This window comes from Dermacentor variabilis, chromosome 1, assembly GCF_050947875.1.
Source record: "Dermacentor variabilis isolate Ectoservices chromosome 1, ASM5094787v1, whole genome shotgun sequence".
Lineage (NCBI taxonomy): Eukaryota > Metazoa > Arthropoda > Arachnida > Ixodida > Ixodidae > Dermacentor > Dermacentor variabilis.
Window position 1 is genome coordinate 277139832 of NC_134568.1, and position 23975 is coordinate 277163806.

Here is a 23975-nt window from a genome sequence, read left to right on the forward strand (position 1 = left end):
CTAAACTTTTGCTTATGTCATTGAGAAATATAAATATAGAAGGTTCGAAGTTGGAGTGTTGCAGGAAAGGCCTCTTGAAAGTCGCGCTGGTTTGGGTGATAACAGTTCAGGGGTGTTCAGATTACAACTGCAGTGTAAATAACATGTTGCATTATCTTTGAACACGTGAGCGACATGGGGCAGTAGCTGTTACCTGATGCTTTCTTTGGAACTGGAACGATCTTGCCCACTTTTCACTCACGAGCAATGCAACAAATGACAGGAATTGCTGAAATGTGTGATTAAGGTAATGCATGTAACATGCTAGGTGTTCTTGATTATGCATGAACATTAAAAACTCACCGTGCGTTGAGTCACGCTGAGAGCTGCTGGCTAAACTCCTTATAGTTTGGTCGCTCGGTCGTCTGTTTTGCTGCTGCTTTTTGCGTGGTCATAATGCAGCAGAGATCACCGAGTGAGCCCGAGAACGGAGTGAGGCCCAAGACGTTTCGATGTGGCAAAAGACACATTTGGCCGATATAGCACAGAATATAGTGTCCTGCTCCTACGTGACTGCCTTCTGCGTCATGGCGTCACGATAAAAGCACACGCACCTCCTTATAAACGAAACCGAAATTGATTTGTAGAAAAGCTATAGCAGCCACCACCATGCTTTGCTAGCCCGATTGACATCACCATTACGGCGTCCGTAGCAGGTTTATGCAAATGTGTAAATGAAATAGCGTGGTGTATGAAATGTTTTCTTTAAAAAAAAAACAAGACAAGAATGAATTCCTCTTTAATTGATGTCCAATTGTATGTTCTTTGAAGGCAATTCCACGTAATTAGCCACCTTCCGGTAAGAACCTTTGTTTGCAGTACAAGCGGTTTTATTCCTATGGTCAGGTCGTCATTTGTAACAACCCTCTCTGACTGACGATTTTCGTCTGTCAAGCTAACATTTCATTTTTCCCTACTTACGATCGTGAACTTCATGCACATATGCTTTCCACAGGACTTGTCGATACGACGTTTTCCGTGCGTGGTTTGCGCACAGCTAGACAATCGTTGCAAATCATGCATAACGTTTAAAAGCGCACTCCTCGCAATGTGATAGCTTGTGAAGAAAACTACAGCTTGTTTATTTTGTGTGTGTGTCCAGGTTTCCATTCAGTCATGGCTTTATCAGAAAAGGAACTTGCTCTTTTACTCAGGTAATAAGTTACTCTTCACTCACGTCTGTTTTTCTTTTTTCGCCAACGTGGGAAAAAAAATTGCTGTGATTACTGCAATCTGAGCTGTTCTTATCCACGCACGCTTTTTGTTTATTTCAGCTTGTTGCAGGATGAACAGTTAGAGAAGCAAACTTTCGAGTCCCTAGGCCAAGCACTTCAGCATAATTTTGCCAAGCAAGACCACTTCCGTGTCAGCTGTGCCCTGGTTTGTTGAATGCAGAATACTTCTGTTTGCCATTTTCACTGACCAGCTTCTAAGCCCATAACAAAATACGAAACACAATAGAGAAGAAGGCTGTTTAACAGTTTTTCTGGTTGAAGTTTTTTTTTTATTTCTGTGGAAGGAAACTGTGGAGTGATGCAAATAAAATCAACGAAGCTTGCTGCCAGAAATCAGCATTGGATGTGTACACCTCATGGCACTTATTTGCCCAGCGCTCCAAAAATTTGAGTGTCTACTTTGGCAGGAGTCACCCAAACTGGCAGAACATTACCCTGTGCCTCAGTTGAAATATGCTGTACAATCCATGGATGCACTTGTTTGAACACACAAGATACTAAGTTTTGTTAGCTTTCTTTTTTATTCAGCATGTGTCTTAGAGATTTGTCTGTAGCATAGAAGGGCCATCCTTTCATGGACGAGTTTTGGTGCATTTAGCAAACACTAAAGATGGCAGTTTTTTTCTGCCATGAAAATGTTCTTCAAGCTTTCAACAAGTGCTTTAAAGTAGAGTACAGGGACATCTTTGAACCTTATTATCGTTGCTTCATCATCAAAGCATTCATTTGGTCACCGGACTTGGAAGTAAAGCTTACCAAACTTCTGACATTCATCCCATCAGCTGAATTGGCATGGGTGCAGTTACCCAGTTGCTAGACATAATGTCATCGCCACAAAGCCACGAAAATGCTTAGCAGTCACTTGGGTAATGATGCTAGCAACTGGTCACTGCCCTAGTAACTTCGGCTGGTAGTGGTTGTTGCTGTGGTAGATTTTCTTCTGGAGGCAATGATGGGAACAAATGACTATTCAGCAATAGCTCCAGTCAGGGCTCAAAGAAAAAAAAAGTTGGAAATCAAAGCACATTTTTATTACTTATAAGATAGGGACTAATGATGTTTCATTTCTGAATACCCAAATGACTGGAAAACTGGTTACCCTTTAAGATGGAAATATATGTGTGTGCATCTTTTTAAATGTGTGGAAGCCACACCATGTGCAACCAGCACTGCTGTTGCATCACCTGCATTTGCACTCTGGAGAGCATCTCTTTCCCACATTCTTAGGTTCATGACTTGCATAGGAATTACCTCACAGTGCAATAACAGGTCACATAGCCTATACCATCACTTGTACTATTGGCGTTAAATGAAACGCAAACAGCGGAGTGCATGCCCGAAGCATAATTGAAGTCAGCATGTGCACTATCACTGAGCCATTACCAGATACATGCTCACATATACAGTTTGCCCATGGGGTGCGAGAATGCTCACCCTAATGTGATAGTCTTGCTTTTTCTTTTTAAGCAAGGAAATGAAAATCACTAGTGCTTCTCATTTTCAAGACTGCCATTGAAAAAACCCATTACTGAACATCCTACCTAACTTCTGTCTGTCATGTCCAGCCCACCTCCTCATGTAATGCCCCTGCCCACGGGCCCTTGAAGTATTAAATAAATAAAATACTGTTGAAAGCACGAAGTGACGTCATGTCATTTAGGCACTCCCAAGTTCCATCATAATTTCACTACTACTTTTGAAAACGTCATTATTGAGCACCAAATTATTTTTATATGTTGGTATGATCTTTGTCTTACAGCTGTAAGGGTTGGATGATGCCACAAGAACCAGTGCTGAGCTGGCAATGCTAATACAATTCTAAACACCTTTAGCAGATAGTTGTTGCCATTATGAAATTCTTGTAGAAGCTCCTATGCTAGTAGATTAACAATGTGCTATGCATAATTTCTTCTAAATATTTTTTAGGCATGTCGAGGCACTAATAAATCAGTGATCTTACATTGATAGGGTAACAATTGTAATTATCATGATATTAAAGGTACGCCAACGAGGATTATTAAGCTGGGCTCATAAATTGCACTCCTGGAATGCCAAAAAAGTTAGTCTTGAGGCATGATCACACAAACGAAAGATGGGTGGTGACGCTTGCTTGAAGTTTCCACATCAGCTTCTTGGAACTCCATGGATTTCAGCAGCTTCTGCTCAGGATTAGTTATCATGTTTCATTAAACAGGGATTACATTACCTGCGAGAACAACAAAAATGTCACCCTCGCAATTTTTCAAGATTTGAAGGGCAACTGAAATGCGCAAAAGGGTATCATGAAATCACTAACATCACACTGGCATCACCGGTGCTGCAGTTTGGGCACAAAATTAAGGAAGTTCAGCCTTTATTTCCTCTGCTAATAATCAACATTTTTCTGTGAAATGAATGAAAGTTAAGTTCTGGAGCAGCACTGTACCTGTCTAAATTGACTTAATGTTGTTCTTTAGTGTCCTTTTGAGATAGCAATTTGTACTGCTCTGTATCTAACGGCTGTCTTGAAAATTCAAGTGCTTTTAAAGCACCCTTTCTCAAAGGATTTGCATACTGTGTTTACGATTGAATACAGCTTTATATATATATGAACATCTTCCATCCCTTTCTTCCTTTCTTTCTTTTTTTTGCTTTGTTGACCACTTCAAACAAAATTTTTTTTTAATTCATCGTTCAGTTGCTTAAACCTGGCAGCATTAAAGGAACACAGCAACAATTTTTGAACAAAATGTATGCTGTCTGTAGACATTGGTGCCATGAACATCCAAGTTGCATATTATACTGCAGCAGGAACCCACAATCTCACTTAACATATTGCTCACTTCCTTCTGTGGCTTTCGAGGCCCCCAATGTTTTGTCGTAGCCTATGACATTGCCCATAGACGCCAGCCATTAGGATATTGCTCATAACCATGCACACCCCTCCAGTGTTCTAGCAAACATTCGTTGTTAATGTGTGCCACCTGTCCTGTCGCTGCTTCTTATCTTTGGGCACCTCTGTCGGATGCCATCCTTGACTGGTTGCTATAAGTGTACTGCTGAAAGAAACAGTAGTGCAGAGCATTGCTATTGTCACTGCCCCAGTAGGGTGGAAACATTCATTTATGAGGGAATGGGGAAAATAGACATATGTCCGTTATTATTAGCTCCTGTTCAAAAATTTTTTTGGGAATATATAAGTTGAAAGGCATCACACTCGCACCAGTGTGTTCTCGGGTTTAAAGAAAATATTTTACAGGGCACCTTTAAGAATACCTTGAAGCAGCAGAAATACATGTTACAAAAGAAATATTGCAGCTGCAGCCACTTGTATGTGAGTAGTATGTACCATCAGTATAAATTGAAGCGTGAACAAGAACTAACTGATCAAAATCTGTACTTCGCATAATTAGATGAACGTGCAACGTGTAATTGCTCGGTAGCCGGTTTCTAAGCGTGAAGTTGTACCACCTGTGCGTTTTGCAGTCTGCATCAAGTAGCTGTTACAAAAGCAGGTGAGCCTGGAAACAGAACATGTTAAGTACTTTTGGAATTGTGTTTCAATTTATACTGATAGTACATATAGAGGCTATGCTTAGCCAATAGGAAGAGCTTTCAGCACCATGCTTGCTACAATGTTTTTCACTTTGAAAAGCAGAACTACAACTCAACGTCACTAGAATATGAGTGGAAGATACCTATGCTTTATTTGATTTTATGTGCTTGAGTCCTCGCTGCAGCAACTACATCTCGTCGAAATTTTTTTCTCACTTCCGTTGACAGAGTATGGTGCTACCAACAATGAACGTTGTGACGAGTAGGTAGGGTGAGCCATAAACCTTTGAAACATTTAGATGCAGGCGTAATTGTCAAACACACATTAATCATCCAAACCACTTATGCGTAAAATAAAAAGTTCTGCTCCTCCCAGGTATGGAAAATGCTAAACAGAACATATACCAAGTGTCGTAGCTCAGTGACTATAGTGTTTTACTGCCGAGCACAGGGTCACAGGCTCCTTGCCATGGCAGCTGCATTTTGTTGAGAGCAAAATACAAGAACACGTGTGTGTTTAGATTTAAATGCACATTAAAGAAACCTAGGTGGTAAAAATTGTATCCCTCCACTACAGCATCCCTCATAACCCATTGTCCTTTGCCAATTTGGGGATGTTAAGCCTCACAACTTAATTTTTTATCAAAGCCTAGAGGCATAAGACTGTTGCACAGCTGAGTGCTTATCTATCTGTCTAGCAGAAGTACTTTCAAATGGAAACAGGATTAATTGAATTCTTAATTTTGCTTGACGAGTTTTGTCCATGTGAATTTATTTCAGGCCTTGCTCATTCAACAGTCGGATCTTATCAGTGGGCCATGCCAACGAATAGTTGCACTCTACTTTTTGTACGAAATGTATCGGACTGAGTCGATCCACATGAATCCTTTCATTTCAATATTTGTTCATCTTCTTGTAAGTATGAACCATTAATACTTCTGAAGCTGTATTTTGTAAATTCAATTTCATTTTTTTCACTCTTCATCATTGGCTCGGACATGACTCGCACTGTGCTATTGGTGCACTCTGTCATAAGGAAAGAACAATAGAAAATGAAATTGAATGCTACAAAATACATGTCTTAATCTCCTTTTTACAGTGTGCTGTGCTAAGTGTGGCATTTTGCTTGCACCGCTTCACTTCCACAAGAAAGGTGTTCTGTAGCCAGATCTCATGATGGAGGATAAATGTATAACACATGTATTTTGGGTGTTAGCTAGCAATTTCCCTTTCCTGTTTATGAATGCATATGAATGTGATGCAGGGCGTCAGTTCCTTTCCTTTTTTTCAGGCTTGTTCACTGAACAGTGTGTTGTTCTGTTTCAGCTTGACTGAATAAAATAACGGCTTAGAGAAGCCATGTTCATATGTTAAATGGAAGTATGGTTATGGCAGCAGTGAAATGGGTTTGTTTTCATGAATTTTATAAATAATGAATAAGATGATCAAGGATACTTAAATCTGCTTGAAACTGCAGTATGGCTTCAGGGTACACTTTTGGATGTGTGAGTCACAATGTGTGAGGGCATCTGGACACATCCACTTCGTCAACAGAAAGCAAACAACAAATTTCATTGCAAAAGACCCTCACTCGTACTAGATTTTGTAGAAGGGCCCCCATGGTGATTTGCTTTAGTCTATACTTCAAGCTAGCTCTTTTGTTACTTCTTGTTACTGCACCAAATGAGTATTCATCGTGTTGCATACCTGTCACAATGACTCGGTGGCTTAGGCACTTCGCTGCTGAGAACAGGACAGTGCACATTATGATGCAGGTGAGATGCAAAACACTTGTGCATTGCACTTTGGACAATCTGTGTAATCTCTATGTGACCTGTGAAAGAAGCAGGATTTTAAGTCACAATCATTCGGAGAAAACAAGATTATCAAAACGCAGCCTTTTGACGCAAGTTGACCTTGCATCACTTTTCTTTGGCATGCACATTTAATCCAGAGTGAAAAATTGATAATTTCATTGTGATAGCACCTTGGGGATGAAGGACTCATGTGCACCTTTTACTGGCCACAAATAATGTTGCAAGTAGTCAGTATTAGGGAAATGTGAGTGGATAGTTTTTGTGCACTTTGTAGCAGTATAAAGTGCTAGCATTCTTGCTGGATTTGCTGTGGTAACCAAGCACTGGCAGTTTGATTGTTTGGAGCCAGCTCCAACTGTTCTATCGGCAGTCTTGAGTCATCAGTTTGGTGGGCACGGAAGACATGCTTACAAAATAGCACCAGTCAGCACAGAGTTACATTGCAATGTGGGGCACGGTGGAAGAATAGACTAAATGTCTGAACGAGGCTGCCATGCCGACGATTTTTTTGGTCATGGTTTACATCTCTCTCAGCAGATGGCGTGTGTCGGCGGGTCAATCACAGCAGCTGGCGCTGTGCCTGGGGCTCCTCAAACATGTGCGCGCATAAAAGAATCGCTAGTAAATTGTCCCGTATATGCCTGTGTACTAGTCTAAGCGTCTGGGGAGGCTTTTGGAAGTGAGCTTAGGGATGTCCTCTTAAATATCTAGCGTAGTAGTACTATCCTGACCTAAATGTGCTTTGCAACTTGTGAAAGTTCACTGTAGAGACGGTGTGTTTACTAGTGCTCAACTTTGGTACAAATGCAGAACCACATGGCTATTGCAAAGCGCAAAATTTTTCTAGTTGTGGACATAAGGCAAGAAGCTGCGGCTTGCCGAGTGCAGCGTTCATGGATAGCATGCACATTGCTGCTAACTGCACAACTTACTTTTAATATTCATTATTTTAATCTAGAGTATTTTTCAAGTTACTCTATTCTATCCTTTTATTTACGCCTAGTAATGTCCACCTAGTCTATTGAGTGCTAATGTGGCATGCTGGGGCGAAAATTCAAGAAACACAAATACATGACTGTACAGACATTTCCCAACTGGATATACAGGGTGTCCCAACTATCATGCACCAAGATTTAAAGATACGCTAATGCCACATAGCTGGACAGAACCAAGGTAATGTTTGGATATATATATTTTTTGCATTCTGCCTAATTACATAATTAGTCTTGCTTAATTAACTTCTCAAATATTATAATTAGGTGCAAAGTGTCAATGATGAAATTGTAGAACAACATGAAAAAGTCCCGATACAGCTTCCATTTGCTCAATACGTGCTGCATAAAGGTGTTTTTCCGAGCATGAAAGAAGCCTGCAAATACACGCAATATTGCCATGCGACTGGCTGCTCGAGCACTTTGCGTGTATTTGCGGTCTTCTTTCATGCTAAGAAAAACACTTGCAAGGCACTTTACGCGTATATTCGTGGGCTGCTTGCATGCCCGGAAAGACTTATGCAGCATGTATTAAGCAACAGAAAGCTGTATTGGGAGTTTTTCATGTCGCTCTACAATTTTCTCTCACACTTTTTATCTAATTATAATATTTGCGAAGTTTATTCATTCTGACTAATTATGTATTTAGGCAGAATAAGAAAAATAATCTGAGTATCTCCAAGAGACAGCAAACAATATTAACTGGGTTCTGTCCAGCTATGTGGCATTTGCATATTTTTAAATCTTGGTGCATGATAGTTGGGACATCCTGTATATTGATGTGTAAATGATGCATTTGACAGCTAGAATAATACTGTAACAATTGTTTCTGACCAAAACTGCGCATAAAGGAGCTGCACTTACAAGTTAGACACTTCTAATGTTCTCGTACATTCAAACCAAAACGTGCGCACGGCATTGATTGCCTGCTCAGCTCTGTTCATCTCATCACTGCCTGCATGCTTACGCACAATCGAGGCTACTGTGCAGCAATTTTCACCTGAGATGCAACACAAGCACATCTAGACAACTGCATGTGGAAAACTTGCTGAAAGACACCTACTAAGACATTTTACAACGATGGGTGACCGCACTGCAGATCAAGATCAAAGAGGGAGCTCGGTAGGTGATTTCTAGTCGCATATTAAATTTTTCTTCGCAAATAGCACAGGGAGCAGTAATGCAGAATCGGCAAGAGCTAGTAGTGCCACAGAATAAGTAACATCACGCATTATAAGGCTGTTTTGCAGTGAAATACGCAAACATGGGGCCTCATATAGCTAGCAGACGACAGAAAATGATGACCCCCAACACTGCAGCATTCCTGCCAGCAGAGGGAGGAAGCCCGAACAGAGTTGCAGTCAGCTCGATCTGCAGACAGACGTCGCCATGTCTGTTCTTCCACCGTGATGTGGGGCACTGGAAATGCATTCCGATAGGTTAATGGTAGTTTTACACGTTTTATTGCAGACTATGTACCGCTCATAAGGAACTAAGTACTGTAAAAGCCTGCATATAATACAAGGATTATATTTAAAGCTGCAAAAGAGGGGAAAAAGTTTTCTCTGCGTATACATGTCACGGGTGGTGCTGTTGTTAGTGCCCTTTAATGGCACAGTACCGGTCTCGGCACAATGTGCACATGCGCCCATGGTTTTGGTAGTTCCAGTTTTACTCTTCCATCGCAGTGCCTGATGACAATGGTGATGGGCGTTATGGGCTGCCGAGGTGCCGCTGCGGAAACGCCGGTCAACAGTACCGTCTATGCCACGCTTATCGGTTTCATGTTGTACAAAACACAGTATATCACCTCATCTGACCTGCACTGCGGCGGGAATGTTGGAAAATTTTGTGTATGGGTGGCTTTGTAGCATGCCTTCCGTCGCCAGGGAAGCAAAGCACTGTGTCATATTGCATGCACTGTGCATAAGAAGTCGCAGACGCTGTTTTGCTGTGCTGCCACTTTTAATGTACCACTCAAGTCACATGATGTGAAGCTGCAACGGCAGACTGTTGCAATATGTGTATATTTGCTTAAGCACGCGTGCCGACTCAGCACCGGCACCCCTGAAGTAATTAACTAATAAAACTAATGTAATAATTAATAAGCTGCTTGCATTAGCACCGTGTCTGTGCTTGATCGGTTCAAGTATGTGTTGACGCTGAGACTGCCGGCATCCTGCAGCTTATGCCACAAAAGTGCGTTTCCAGACATGGCCATCAGTAAATACCGCGATTGAGTGTCTGTGGCCTTAGCGTTGATGTGCAGTAATTTTTCTTGCAGAGAAAGAATGATGCTGCAGCAATAGTTTTGTTTGTTGTCATTGATTTGTTTACAGTAACAGATGATGTGACACAGCTGTTTAAACCCCACTTTTTATGTACAGATCCCTAACCTAATGCTGTAACTAATTTTCTGTACCACGTTAGTCGATCAATTGTTTTTCGCTTGTCCTCTCAGCAATGTGTTCCGAAACAGTTTCAACCACTGTATGAACTTTCGCTGAGTTACGTGGGCCGCTTCACCATCAGAAGTTCCTTGAAGTCTCGTAAATTTTTATGCATGGCAATTTTCTCATTAAAAAAATAATACGCTGTTTTAGAGATGACTGCATTTTTGTATGGTTTAGCTAGAACGAGGCACACTCTTGACTAGATGATCCACTGTCAGTGACACAGGTTCCTTTTCCAGCAGCTGACCACAAAATGAAATAAGAAATGAAGTCTGAACACACACAAAGCAAGCGAGATCAGCTGCATACAGCCCAGTGACGGTGTAACTTAATGTGGAGAGCTGTAACGTGTACTACCCAGCTGATTTCGTCGCTCGCTACCAAGTCGTGGCACAATGTGTTGAAAACTCCAGGTGTCAGGCCCACGAACCTCGTGACATTTCACTGCCAACAATAATCGCGATGATGACACTCGGGGACCACGCGCTGGTTGGCGTAGTCTGGTGCAGTTGCCGGATCTGCCCACTTTGGTGCAGTTTTTTGAACGGAAAGCACCCACTTTTCATGACCTGTGTTACATGCAGCAGCACACAATGCCCTATGTACGTGTCCAACACTTTTTGAGTGCAAGTATTGTGCACAGAACGAGCGAGACCTGTGTTAATCTACGGGGCGGTGTCTTTTCCATACTACCCAGCCAACTTCATCAGTTGCCACCAGGTTGCACCACAGTACATCCAAAACTACAGCCCTTCAGCCCCATAGGTGCCTGCCAATTTGCAACACTTTTCTGAACCGAAACCATGGCTAAATGTTTGGAATAATGTGGAAAGCTTTGGTATTGGACTATAGCAGGCAATGGAGATTATGCATGTCAAATTTTTGAGAAGAGAAACCCACATATTAATATGTAGATTTTTACTATGTTTCATGCTATAGTGGCTGGAGAACATACATTTAATGGCTGCACAATATGTTCCTTATGAGATTAACAGCATCTGATTGTTGCCAGAATCCTGCTGAAGAAACCAGTGGAAAGAAGCCAGAATTTGCACATGTCATTCCGAAGCTGACACTACATGAAAAATACTTCCTTACGCAACTGTTGACTGTTCCCGCGAAAGATGTAAGTTATTGTTGCATCCCTACCAGTCTCAAGCTTTGAGCTTCTTAATTTTCTTCTTTGATATTATCTACTTGCATTTCTCAATTTACAATGTGTCAACTTAGTAGCAATGTGTAGTTAGTGGAACAACTTTTGAGCAGTGTGAATTCTGCATTGAAATGTCATGCCCTGACAACTCGCATTTGATGTTTTCAATTTCTTGTTGCTTCTACTTATGGTAGCAAGTAACAGGGAAGCCAGAAAGCCAGATTGAAATCAAAGCAGTTTGTGATAGTGAGGAAAAGTGCACAGAGAATGATAGAGGAGGTAATGACCAATCTGAAGTAGGCCCTCATTTGCTCGTTCTGCACAATGAAAAGGCACATGCATTGTGCTTTTGTGGGCTGCCTGGTGAGAACTGATCACCAGTAGTTAAAGAAGGGGTGTCGCTTGAGCCAACATTTCGACAAGGGTAAAGTGTCTTTCTCAGGTAAAGGGGACAAGTCCTCTCACTGAAACATTGGCTCAGCCAACATTCCTAGTTCAAGCACTGTTCAACTCTCCATCTCCCTTTTAACCTCTTTCTGATGATGACTGCGATAGCTTGGCACAGCGTTAATGTCCAGCACTTATTTATGAAAGTATCATAGTTACTTGGTTCCATGCTGTGGGATGGCGTAATTAAGTGTGCTCCAGGTGAACTTGCTGCATACAGCAGACATGCCAAAGTGCTTTAATGCTGAGTTGAGCTACTAGTCTGGATGGACTCTTCCTGGCCAAGAGCATCAAGCTCACCGTCTGTCACACCAAAGAGAACCCTGATTGAGTCCTCTTTATGAGCAACAGTTATAAACGGACAAGTTCATTTTAATAGGGTGCTTTAGGTTTTGCACATTCTAAGTTAGGGGGATGCAAACCACTGGGCATACAAAATAATTCAAAAGGAGCACAAAAGTATGCACGCAGGACAGGGGGTTTTGGGTACATAAAGACACTTGGGTGTGCTATTTCTAAAGCTCTCTAATATCAGTGTACCTCCCTTCAGCCCGCAGTCATGTCCTGGCCGGTTCTTTGTCAGATCTGCGTCATGCTACTGTAAATAAATTCAGTCGGAGTTCATGCAAACAGTCCCTGAAGTTTTTTAACATGTAGATAGCAGCCACCCCTGGGGATGAGCAAATGTCTTCCTCCTGCATCAGCAGCGGTGAGGCACTTGAAGGAGGGCCAGGAGAAGCTCTTGAAGCACTTACAAGCCTGGAGTAACTGCAAAATAAAAAAGTAAAATTATATACTAACGTTGCATGCAGGGTAACACTCTGCCTTCTCTACATAATGTGTCATTTTGCTGTTGCCACTGTCTTGTAAGCAGCCTGCCACATGGTGCATTTCACAACTTTGTAGCACATGACATGATGTCTTTAATTAAGCTTTGTTTTACAATTCCTTCTAATCGATAGCTTTTTAAAATGATTTGCAGAGTTACAGAGCTTGTGTTGTATTGTTTTGTGTCGTTTACTTATCCAAAACGCCCTGCTACAAAAGCCGAAATGTCTGCGTCAAAAGGAAATATTTTCTGCTACTAGAGCTGCTCCAAGAGATCTGTTGGCTATTCCACCACTGATGGCGACTTTCTGCTCGAATTTGGGTGTTTGCCTTGCAGGTGTTTTATTGTTGCTTATGGTAACTTTATACCCTCACAAATAGTGTTTAACATACAAGCTCTTGCTCTTAACACCTCTGATGATTAAACATTCTTTTTGGAAGTGTAGCATCTCAGACATGATTTATTTATTTATTTTCAAAATACTTCAGGCAGCAGTGCCTGCAGTAAAAAAAAAGACTTCTGAAACATTTTTGTCCTCGCAAAGTACGGGCGGATAACATTTGAGTGATTAATTCTAGATTACCTGTGTTGTGCATGGGAAAAATAAGTTTTGCGCGGTAAACCAATTCTATTCTGATAGATCAAATAAAGCATTTTTAGTCTCGCGATCTTTCGCTGGACACGGAGGGGCTCCACATTCAGTCGCTGCAGCATATGGGTAACAGATGAAGGATATCAATAGTCAGATACAATAAATCTAGCAGCGAGGCGCTGAATTCATTCTACTTAGGCAGTATCTTTAACATAGTGTGGGTCCCACACTACAGAAGCGTACTCAAGGACTGGTCGAACTATAGTGTGGTATGCCTAGAGTTTAACACTTGACGCGAGTCTTTTAATTTTCTGCGCAGAAAGGAAAGTTTTTTTAAATGCTGTTGTGCAAACATTCTTCAAATGCTTATTGTGATAGTTAGTCCTAGATATTTGACAGACGTTACTGACTGAATATTTTTATTAGCGGTGTAATACGTATGAGACTGTGGCTTTTTCTTTGTTGTTATTGTCATAGCAACTGTTTTATCAAAATTGATTTCCATGCCGTTTTGTTCGCGCCAGTCTGCAAGTTTAAGAGGTTCTTGTTCAGTAGTGTTTGACAAGAGGAGCTATTAACAACACTTTACATCACGCAGTCATCAGACTTTATGTAACAGAGTGGTCGATGTTAGATGCAATACCATACATAAATTAAAAATAACAAAGGGCCTAGTATGGAACCTTGTGATACCCCGGACAAGACCGGTACGTCAGCAGACCTGACACCTGCACACTCTGCAAACTGTGTGCGATTTTTCAGATAAGCCTGCAACCACAGTATCAATCTCTCGGGAAGCTTGGCATCCCTTGATCTGTCAATGCGTAAAGTGTGTGGCACACGACCGAAAGCTTTTGACATGTCAAGAAAAACTGCATCTATTTGTTCACCATTATCTAAAGCTGAAGCAAAATCATGTATAACCGAAATTAATTGCGTAGTTGTTGAACCAGTCTTCCGGAAACCATGCTGATACTCAATGAAGAATCCTTTTGATTCGAGGTGCTGAGATATATGGTGCGCTATTACATGTTCAAGCAATTTACAGCATGTGCTTATTGGAGAAATTAGTCTGTAGTTACAAGCTGTTTGCCTGTTTCCTGATTTAAGTATGGCAGCCACTCTTGCTGTGAGCCAATCTGTGGGTAAGGAGCTTTGACTGAGTGAAGCGTTAAACAGAACATACAGTTAATATGATACAACTTCTGAGTATCGTACAAGGAAGGCATTCGGTAGGCCGTCAGCGCCACTTGACTTTCTGGTTTTAACATTTGAAAGAAGAGAAAATGTTCCTTCACGAGCAAGAGCTAGGTCAGGCATTAGGTTTGCACCATGTGGTAGATCAAAGTTTTGTATTAGCAAATATTGAACATTTAGCCCTGTAAACGCTTGGTGAAAAGTAGGGTTTAATTCATTAACAATTGAAGTAAGGTTTGTACATATGCTACCATTAATCTTTAGCTGATTCACACATGGTTCGGAACCTGACAAGTAGCGCCAGGATTTCTCAGGAGATTCCTTCAAGAAAGCTGTGAGAGTTTGCCCATAAAATTTACTACGCATGAGCTTCAATTTAGTAACCAGCTGTTCTTTAAGGGCAGTTAATGCTGACATAGTTTTATCCTTCCTTTTTTGTTTAATACGATGCTCAAGATGGATTATGTCCCAACTAATCCATGGGTTCTGACGCTTTGTAGTCTTTCTATGCAAAGGAACAAACCTCTCAGTGCATGACAACACTAATTTCTTGAAGTCGTAATACATGGTAAAATAACAGTGACAAGAAATCACGTTGCAGCTCATTTCAGTACTTAGAGCACTGGTGCCTAGGTACTTGTGTGTAGTGCTCATGACAACTTCTTGCAGAAAAATTATTCTCCTGCATACTTACAGAGCTGCAGCGCACATACTGAATGCTTGCAGCTATCATAAGCTATATGCCCACTTAAAACTTGTTAATGCTCTATTACATGCAATTCGAATTGATACTCTGCTTGGTGTAGTTATTTAAAGGAGTATCTAAACTACTTGGACCACATGCAGTCGACAGGTGAGCACATATGCAATGTGTATCCCCTGAAGTAGCAATAAAATGTTGCTCCACATTCTCGTGAATGGGCAGCTTTGTGCATTAGTTCGCATGAAGGGTCTTAAAACCAGTGGTGTCTGTTTCAAAGAATATTTCACAGTGCAGTACAGACATTGCCAGGTGGTAAGCTGGAGAAGTTGGCTCTGCTGCCATAAGGAAATCACAGGCATAAAATTTAAAGCATCCAGTCTGCTTAGGGCAATTTAAAGGAGTACTATCAGAACATTTTCGACATTTCCTTTTTTGTGTGTATGTCTTATTGAAGATTCAAACCTAGAGCTCTAAACGCTAGAAAGAATGCTGGTAAACATAAGGGCGGCCTAAATAATTTACTGTAATGCTTGTTTCTGCAAACCAGTTTCAGTTTTTCAGTTACCCAGGTGGTGGATGGGTTATGACATCATAATACTCTGACTCATTCCGTTCCTGTGATCGCTGTGGTTGCAACACAAGTACAACCAGATGAAGCGCATGCAGCACTCTTGTTAATTTTTTCATGAGCAACATCATTGTATACTTACTCTTCTCACTGCACATCATCAGCAAATTTTACTTTTATATCATGACATCACCATAATGTCAATAACACTAGGTCCACATATCGAGACCAACCTTAGTATGAAGGTAAAGTACTATATTAAAAGCATTTCCTGACTTTCATACTTGTTGAATGTCATCATTTTACATGCAATAAACATGTGGTAGAGTTCCTACAACTTTGAATATTATGGTAATTTGTGCACTGCATATTTTAAATGAATGGATTGCTATTTATTGTATGGGTGGATATAAGCTAATCTTTTTAAATGGCATAAAGTGCAACACACTTCATTATTGTAATTAAAGAAAAATTGCTAATGGGAGATGCTTGGGTTGCCATTTCAGTGCTTTTTCACAAAACCACCAGGTACTATATCATAAATGTGCTAAAATTTGAATGACCAATTCTGTGTATATGTGCAACCTCATTTTGCTTTGCCTTTATTAAGATTTGTTAATGTTGGTGTTTGTAATTAATCTGAAAAATTTGTAACTGTTCTAGCTTTTCAAGAAAACACCTTGGCAGGTTCTAAACTTGGATGAAAACAACCTTCAGGTTTGGTTTGCTATTATTCTGTTGAATTAACATTGGCACTGTTTTTTAGAACTCATTTTACATTCTTTAACAGATGGGAGACACTGGAGGCATCCAAGTGTCTTTTGCTGAGCGTCAATCTGAAATGCCACAGTCGAGCCGATCTGGAATACCACTGATCATTGATGACCCTGACCTGAGACGGCCAATGTAAGCCATAGATACCTCTTTTCGTATGCGTATCTTGAGGTGCAGTATGAGATGTCTGACATTTTCAAGCTGGCCAGTTGTTTGGACATTTTTGCAGTTTGTGCTACAGTAAAAAACTAGTTAGAAGTTGTGTGGGGCTTTTTCTGCCATAAATAAATTTGACACAATGCCTTTCTGCTGCCTAAAAATACAACTGTCCGTTGTTCTGATCATGCATATATATTTTTATATATATATATCTTACGTCACCTCATGAGAGTCACATTGAGATTAGGCTGAGTGGCTATGGCTCTGCTGCCATAGCGAAATTGCAATTGCAAAAGTTATACCGCCTGCTTAGGACCCTCTAAGAGTACCATCACGACATTTCCGACATTTTTTTTGTGTGTATGTGTGTTTGTGTACTGCTAAGCATGAGGTTGTGTATTTGATTCTTGGGCGCAGCAGTCGCATTTTGATGTAAGTGAAATCCAAAAATGTTATGTCCTTACATTTAGGCGTGCGTTGAAGTTTAGTTAAGAAGTTCGGTGCACCCTGAGTGATCATAATTTATCTGGAGCCCTCCACTACTCATCTCTCACAGCCCACTGTGCAGTTCCAGTACGTTAAAATCCCACATCTTATTCTTTTTATCCTACTGTGTGTTGTGGTTTCATAAAAGCTTTGGAAGTGTGTGCCTGTGATAGGAATTTAAGAAAAAGGGAAATTGATTGACCATGTTGCGTCCTGAGCATCTCTGCATTTTTTTTTTTTTTTACCCTTCTCTCTTTTCCAGAATTGGAAGTGATGCACCAAGTCCTGCTAAAGCAATGCAGCAGCTTCTAACTGGTGAAAAGCCCCCCGTAGAAGGGGTGTTCCAGCCAGAATTTCTTAGACTTGTTCCTCCGCTTCATGATTGTGATGGTGAGGTGAGTCTATTGTAGAATGGTATTCATGCTGAGGCCCACTAGAATCTACTAAGTAGACCTTAAGAACATCGAACTTTAGCTAACAGTGCACTCTGTATTGAGCTGTTTTGGGATTATAAGCTTGTATTGTCCTTCTGATGCAGTATGATTCACAATATGTAATATACTGCAGTTCTCGTCAGGCCATAAGTATTGGACTTATTTAAGCATTGCCTATGCCACCAAAGTGTATGGTGAATTTACAAGCATCATTTTTCTTTAAATATCTATGGTAGACACGAGGCACCTCTGAAATACAAGAGCATGCAGTATACCCCTTCAACTCCGTATCTCGAGTTAGCCAAGCTGGAAATGTTCACTGCTCACAAGATTAGGATAAACCGAACCACAGTTCAAATGTGACAGTAACAAGCAGCGAAAACATCCTTCGTGAAGCACAGCTCGCATGCACACTCCACTCCCAGGGTGCACAAAGAACATGCACACACGCAGCAGCAGAGTGAATGAGAGCGAGTAGAGTCCCTGTAGTGACGTGACTTGTGAGAAGATGTCACTGAAATGTGTCACCGCAAGTATGACTGTTTCCGGTTAAAAATGTGCATTCGAGCAAAAATGAGCTTCTGCTGAATAAATTTTACAGCAGTGGGGGACATCAGAAACTGTGCCATAACCTATAATAAGCTCTTCAATTAATTAAGATCATTCTAATTATATTTCATGTGCATGATGCATTTGCAGAATTTAAGATAGTCAGTGCTCAAAGCGCATACATGCAGCAGGTGTCTGGAAACAAGCCCCACTTTCATGTATTCAATCCCAAAATTTATGACGTACACATTGACATTCCACATATAATTGTACCACAAAGCCCTTCATAAGCAGTGCAGGACAAAAATGTGTGATGCCAGTGTATTTCATTGCTAACTTTGGGGAAAAAAATTTTGAAACTGGTGGTAGTCTCAAGATTCCTACTGGATGTACTTGCCTTGAACACTGACTAGCTCCAGTTTTGCAAGTTGGCAACTGTGCTAAGTGTAGCTAGTTAGTAAGTGAAATTTCGTTGATTGAAGAGCTTGGTAATAATCACGCTATTACTGATGTCTGTCACTGTTATAGATCTTAGCCAATAAAAATCGTAATTTTGTCTCAAGATCTCTCTCTCTCTCTTTTTCCAATGTACAATCAATGAAGAAAAAAAAATTCTGAGTTTTTCATTCCAGAACCACAATCTGATTGTGAGGAATGCCGTGGTGGGGGACTTCGGATTAATTTTTGCAACTTGGGGTTCTTCAATGTGCACGCAATGCACAAGTACACGAATGTTCTTGCATTTCACCCCTATCAAAATGGGGCCACTGCGGCTGTGATAGAATGCCCATCCTCAAGCTCAGCAGTGCTCAGCAGGGCTGCAGCTGCAGGTGATCATCAATGGTTACCCAAGATGTAGTGGTGTTGTAGCTTACATAAGTACTTCACAACATGCTCTCACATTTTTACCATAGAACACTACTGCACTAAGTAATGTCCATTTGTGATGATCATTTTGTGCATACTGATATTTGCAGTATTGTGCCATCATGGTGCATATTTGATCTGCAGTGCAAGGGGCTGAGGCAACACAAAGAAAATAGAACTGCAACAAGGAGTTTATAATAAAAGTTGGGTGTTTGTTCACACCCCCCACCCTCCTATGGCTGTGTGGCTCCTATGGCTATGTCTAGAGTCTTGTGTATTTAGTCTTAGGTAAGGTGGTGCAGTCATTCATCACTCATCATGTTCTGAACAACAAAAAGGTCACTCACCATAATTGTGTCACACTTGTGCCGTTCACTCGTTCTATCATCATGCTCACACTTTTTTTTCTTTTCAGTTGGTGTGGCTTACTCCAGTTGAACAGGAAGAGCACTCTTTGTTGTGGGAACCGACACTTTGCCAGAGTGATACGGCAGGCCCTGAAGCTAAGCGCCTCATGGCACGTGCCTTCAAGAGCACCCTTACACAGCAGCAGCAACAACAGCTCCTGGATGAACTGTCTGCAGACCCAAAGCTTGTTTACCACATAGGTCTTTCACCTGCAAAGGTGTGTTGTTGTGTTAGAGCTGTGTTAGGAATATAATTGTATTAGAACCAAAATGATGTACTAGCCAAGCTGTCAACAGCAGTGCTTGGGGATATATTGGCAATAACTAAAGTGACCAGATTTGCTGGGACACGAAGTGAGATGTTGAGGGGGAGTTACAGATACGTGAGGCTTGCGGACAGATAAACATCCAATAAGTTATTTGTCGAGATTATAATATGCACAGTATCATTCAGATAGCAGGATAATGCTTCTAAAAGAGGGATGCATCCAGCCTAATTGAGATGGCTTGTCACTTTACTGTAGTAAATGCTGTTCGGTATCCTGATAGTGACTGGCGTTAACCCAGTCTGTTGTGCATTATGGACTACATTTAGCGAAAGTTTCAGCCTCACATTTTTATGCTACAAGAGCCTAGACGTGAAGCCGGTAAATTGAACTGTGTACCGCAAATTCTTGTGTAAGGGCTGCACTTTCTTAAATTTAGGTTTGAATACGGTCCACATACAAGTAAAGACAGTGTATTTTTACTTGTACATGGGCCAACTCTTAATAACAGATGTGCTTGCCACCATTAGCAGTCAGATTTGGAAACCTTTATTTTAGCTGTTTACTGCTAATTCCTCATCACAGGAACATAACCACGGAACTGGAGCAGGTGGAGTATGGTTTGCTGGAAGTGCGCTGTTCAGAACTGAAGCTGTCCTCAGATTCTATGCCACATGCCAGGTTGCACAATCGCAAAACCAACGGGATTTTCACGTAAAGCGTTAACGGAATGTTAAAATTGATACTGCCCACCTACATGTGTGATTATGTGGAATGGTGAAAGTAGAAATGTGTTGCACAGCTGTATTGTGTGTACGAAGCAGAGAGTCTCATTGCGTGCTGCACATACACAGCTGCAGTTGTCTGCAGGAACTGGCATGGGCTCTTTTACTGCACAAACATGCAAATTCTAGGGAAAAGCACAATCAGATGAGCCACTGGGCAACAGGGTATGAATTTTGTGATGACAGCAACACTTAAAGCCAACAAGCTTCCTGCTAGCAGACTGTCAACTGTAAATAGTGACGAACATACTGATGAAGAGCCTGGTACATCACGTTGGGAAAACTCCAAACACATGGCCATGGCTGACCAAGTGTACTCTTTGGAAAGGGGAGGTCTGGCTTGTGCACGGACAATTTCCACAATATTTTTTTCTCAATACTTGGAACTAAATTTAAGGGTGCATCATTTACTCTGCTAAGACCCTTACGTAAGAATATATATGGTAAATATTATTAACTTCCTGTGGGCTTCTTTATGTAGTTACTTCATGACCAAATTCCTTTTTTGCTTAGATACTTACGTGCCATGCGATAAAAAGGAACAAAAATGGTTATTAAACCAAGATGTATTCTTCATTGAGTAGCTTAAAGTTCGATGCATGTGGCGAAATCATCTTCAGTGGCATTTACAAGAGAAAAGTGCACACAGCTATAAGCACAATGCACATGCCTGTTAATGTTTTTGCACAAGCCTTCTGAACATTAAAGTAAATTGCTGCCACCTCTTGCTGAAGGTGCTGATTATAAGCATCAGAGTTGGTAGTGCTTGGTTTCCTGTAACTACTGTTACACTATTCGATTTGTTATTCGCAAGTTTTGAATATGCACACACCTCTAGAAATAAGGTTGCTTTTCTTATTGAAATGTAAGATGATTAAGGTTGAGGATTCATATTTTTATTTTAATAAAAGAAAAGGGAAGTGGTAGTGAGACAAAAGAAAACTTCCCACTTGTGAAAGCTGAATTCACAACCTCTGCATGATGCATGTCGCAACGGCTGTCCCACCATTAACTTTCTTGTGCACAATCAAACCTCATTATAACAAAGTTGCGTCTGATATGAAAACACCTTCGGTATATAGCCATATATTTGTTACACACTTATATTTGCAATAAACATTTCAGATTTAACTGCAGTAACACAAGGTGAGCTAGTCTGCACATATTTTGGGAATAAATATTGCTAAACAAAGGACTCAAAACAGGGGGGGGGGGGGGAGGCAGGACAACAGCGCTGCATTTCATTAACTACAGATGTCACTTAGTGTGTCACCTGTAGTTAATGTAGTTAACTTAGGAGAAGACTACTGGCCAATAAAACCTTTGTGTACTACTACCAGGCATCAAGGCTGCCAAGGTTGAGACACTCTGCAATGAGCAATGGTTTTTCTACATTTTAATTAAAAAAAAAGTGATTTCTTCTATGCTTTCCTTGACTTCATCACCTGTTGGCATCATATGGTTATTACTAAATTATTCGTACTCAAGTATTAGCATGGGTGGTGCAAATGAAATGCCAGTTATTTTAGCAAGAAGGCATGTTATTCTGGCTCAGTTTATCATTCCATAATGTCTAATAAAGCCCTTGTTGCCATTTCACTGAAAAAAAAATTTCAACACCACAAGTACGAACACTCAGTGAAGTTCCCCTTTTGCACTGATTGCTTTGAAAAATGTTTCTTCCTACTAGAAATAAGAGAGTGGAATAGCCTGAAGTGCATTATCAGCAGCAGCTCATTAGATGGCTTTACTAGTTTTGTTGAAAATAATCTACTCACCTTACTGCTTTGATTTGTGTTCTCTGCTGTGACATTGGTCTTTGTATTCCTGCACTGTTTAGAAACTTGCCATTTACGTAGTAAACTTTATTAATATCCCTTGTAAACACTCATTTTATGTATCAGCGTAGACTTTGTTGGCTACCCGATTTTTCTTCTTTTTTTTTTCCCTGCTTTTATTATCAGTATGATGTTCCAATATCCAAAATGTATGCATACCTTTTCTGTATATGTACTTTCTATCAACACTGAGGTCTTGCAGCTAATGCAATATGTGCATTTGTGCTTATCATGGATGTTGTTTATCATGAATTTTTATAATGTTTATATAGAATTGGCTCGTTATGTTTTTCAATACTATTAGGTTCTAACTTGCTAACCATATGTTTCAGCCGTACCTTGAATCTGTAGTGATCCATTTAATTCTGTTTGTAGCATTACAAAAACCTTGCATTAACACCTGTGTAATTGTGTACTCATCTATTTATTTTCTCATTGTTGTTTGCAACTTCTAATGTTGTATTTGCCCTTCCTGTTATAATCCCATTAGTGATAGGCAGGATGTAAAATGAATTAATGTATAGTGACACACTTGCAAAAACATTATTTTTTATGAACATTGCGTTGCATCTATTACATGCATAAAGAACCGTGGGTAGTCATACATGCATTGCTGTGGGAGCAGGCAACATCTCTTTTTGGTGGCAATTCTCACAACCTGAAAACTGACAAGTACTGTGACCCTCCCCCCCCCCTTGTTTTTTCAGCTGCCAGAGTTGGTGGAGAACAACCCACTTGTAGCGATAGAGGTCCTGCTCAAGCTGATGCAGTCAAGCCAGATTACAGAGTAAGCATTGTGATTATACTTTCAAGTGGTATGCTTCGTACAAAATAAATCTTCCTCGACCTTCAAAATATATAATTAACCTTATATATGCTGTCATGAACATGTTTTTGTATGTTTTTTGTACAAATTGCAATTTTTATATAAATTTACATTCCAGATATTTTTCAGTCTTGGTGAATATGGAAATGTCGCTGCACTCCATGGAAGTCGTGAACAGGCTAACAACTGTAAGTATGGAACCAAGAATTGTTACCCAAGACCTCATTTACACATCACACAACCATTTCCTGATCCATCCTGTCACTTTCATGGCAGTGTCTTATGTTTTTGAGCCAGTTTCTTTCCAAAAACAGGTAGCCACTAATGTGTGTCACTGCTCTACATTTCCATCTCCATACCAGTGACTGAACCCCACCTTGTTAGAAACCAACAAATCTGGAAACTACTGTGCGCGACCAATCGACTCTTCCAAGCCCCTACGCGCCCATTTGCCAGCATAAACTGTTATTTCTCAACTTAAAGAAGGCGAACTTTTAAAATGGCATACTTGTGCAGTTATTTATATTCTTGTAATTGTATGTAACTACTTAGTAATTATAAATATATAATTATTTCTAATTTATGAATAATTGTATTGTTTTATTAGTAGTCGTCAGAGTCCAAATAATTATCACTTGCATTGCTCGCTGAAAAACTAGTATGCCAAATTGATGTAGCTTCAACCAAAGCAAGGTTGCTGTTAAGACTTGGTACGTGGAGCAGGCTTAATTGTGTGATTAAGAGACGCCTCTGATGGCAGTAAAAAAAAAATTGCAACAATCACGGCTCACAAACATATATTCAAACACAAAGTGCAAAAACAAGAACACAGTGCATGGGGCAAGTGTGAAGTATACCTATCTAAGTGTCCCTACAAAGCATTATAATCAAGTAACACAGTGTGCTCATAGCTTGGCTGGCGTCCTACGAATCTGGCGTGGTGTATTGCTTGAATAAGTTTTAAAGGAGAGATGGCAGGTAGTCTCATGCACCCTCTTGTGCCCCTGCTGAAAGACTAGAGCAAG

At 40.6% G+C, this 23975-nt stretch overlaps 1 protein-coding gene across 1 annotated transcript in view; it reads left to right on the forward strand.

Annotated features, from left to right (window-relative positions):
• The first annotated feature begins 677 nt into the window (after positions 1-677).
• The window catches only part of Not11 (CCR4-NOT transcription complex subunit 11), a 32325-nt gene continuing 9027 nt past the window's right edge, over positions 678-23975 (forward strand). Inside the window, exons 1-11 of the mRNA XM_075676246.1 lie at positions 678-838; positions 1142-1193; positions 1314-1419; positions 5589-5723; positions 11083-11196; positions 16223-16276; positions 16350-16465; positions 17241-17373; positions 19244-19453; positions 22832-22911; positions 23069-23138. Coding sequence (XP_075532361.1) covers positions 1156-1193; positions 1314-1419; positions 5589-5723; positions 11083-11196; positions 16223-16276; positions 16350-16465; positions 17241-17373; positions 19244-19453; positions 22832-22911; positions 23069-23138 — 1056 coding nt within the window. The 5' untranslated portion in view covers positions 678-838; positions 1142-1155. The remainder of the gene's footprint in view (positions 839-1141; positions 1194-1313; positions 1420-5588; positions 5724-11082; positions 11197-16222; positions 16277-16349; positions 16466-17240; positions 17374-19243; positions 19454-22831; positions 22912-23068; positions 23139-23975) is intronic.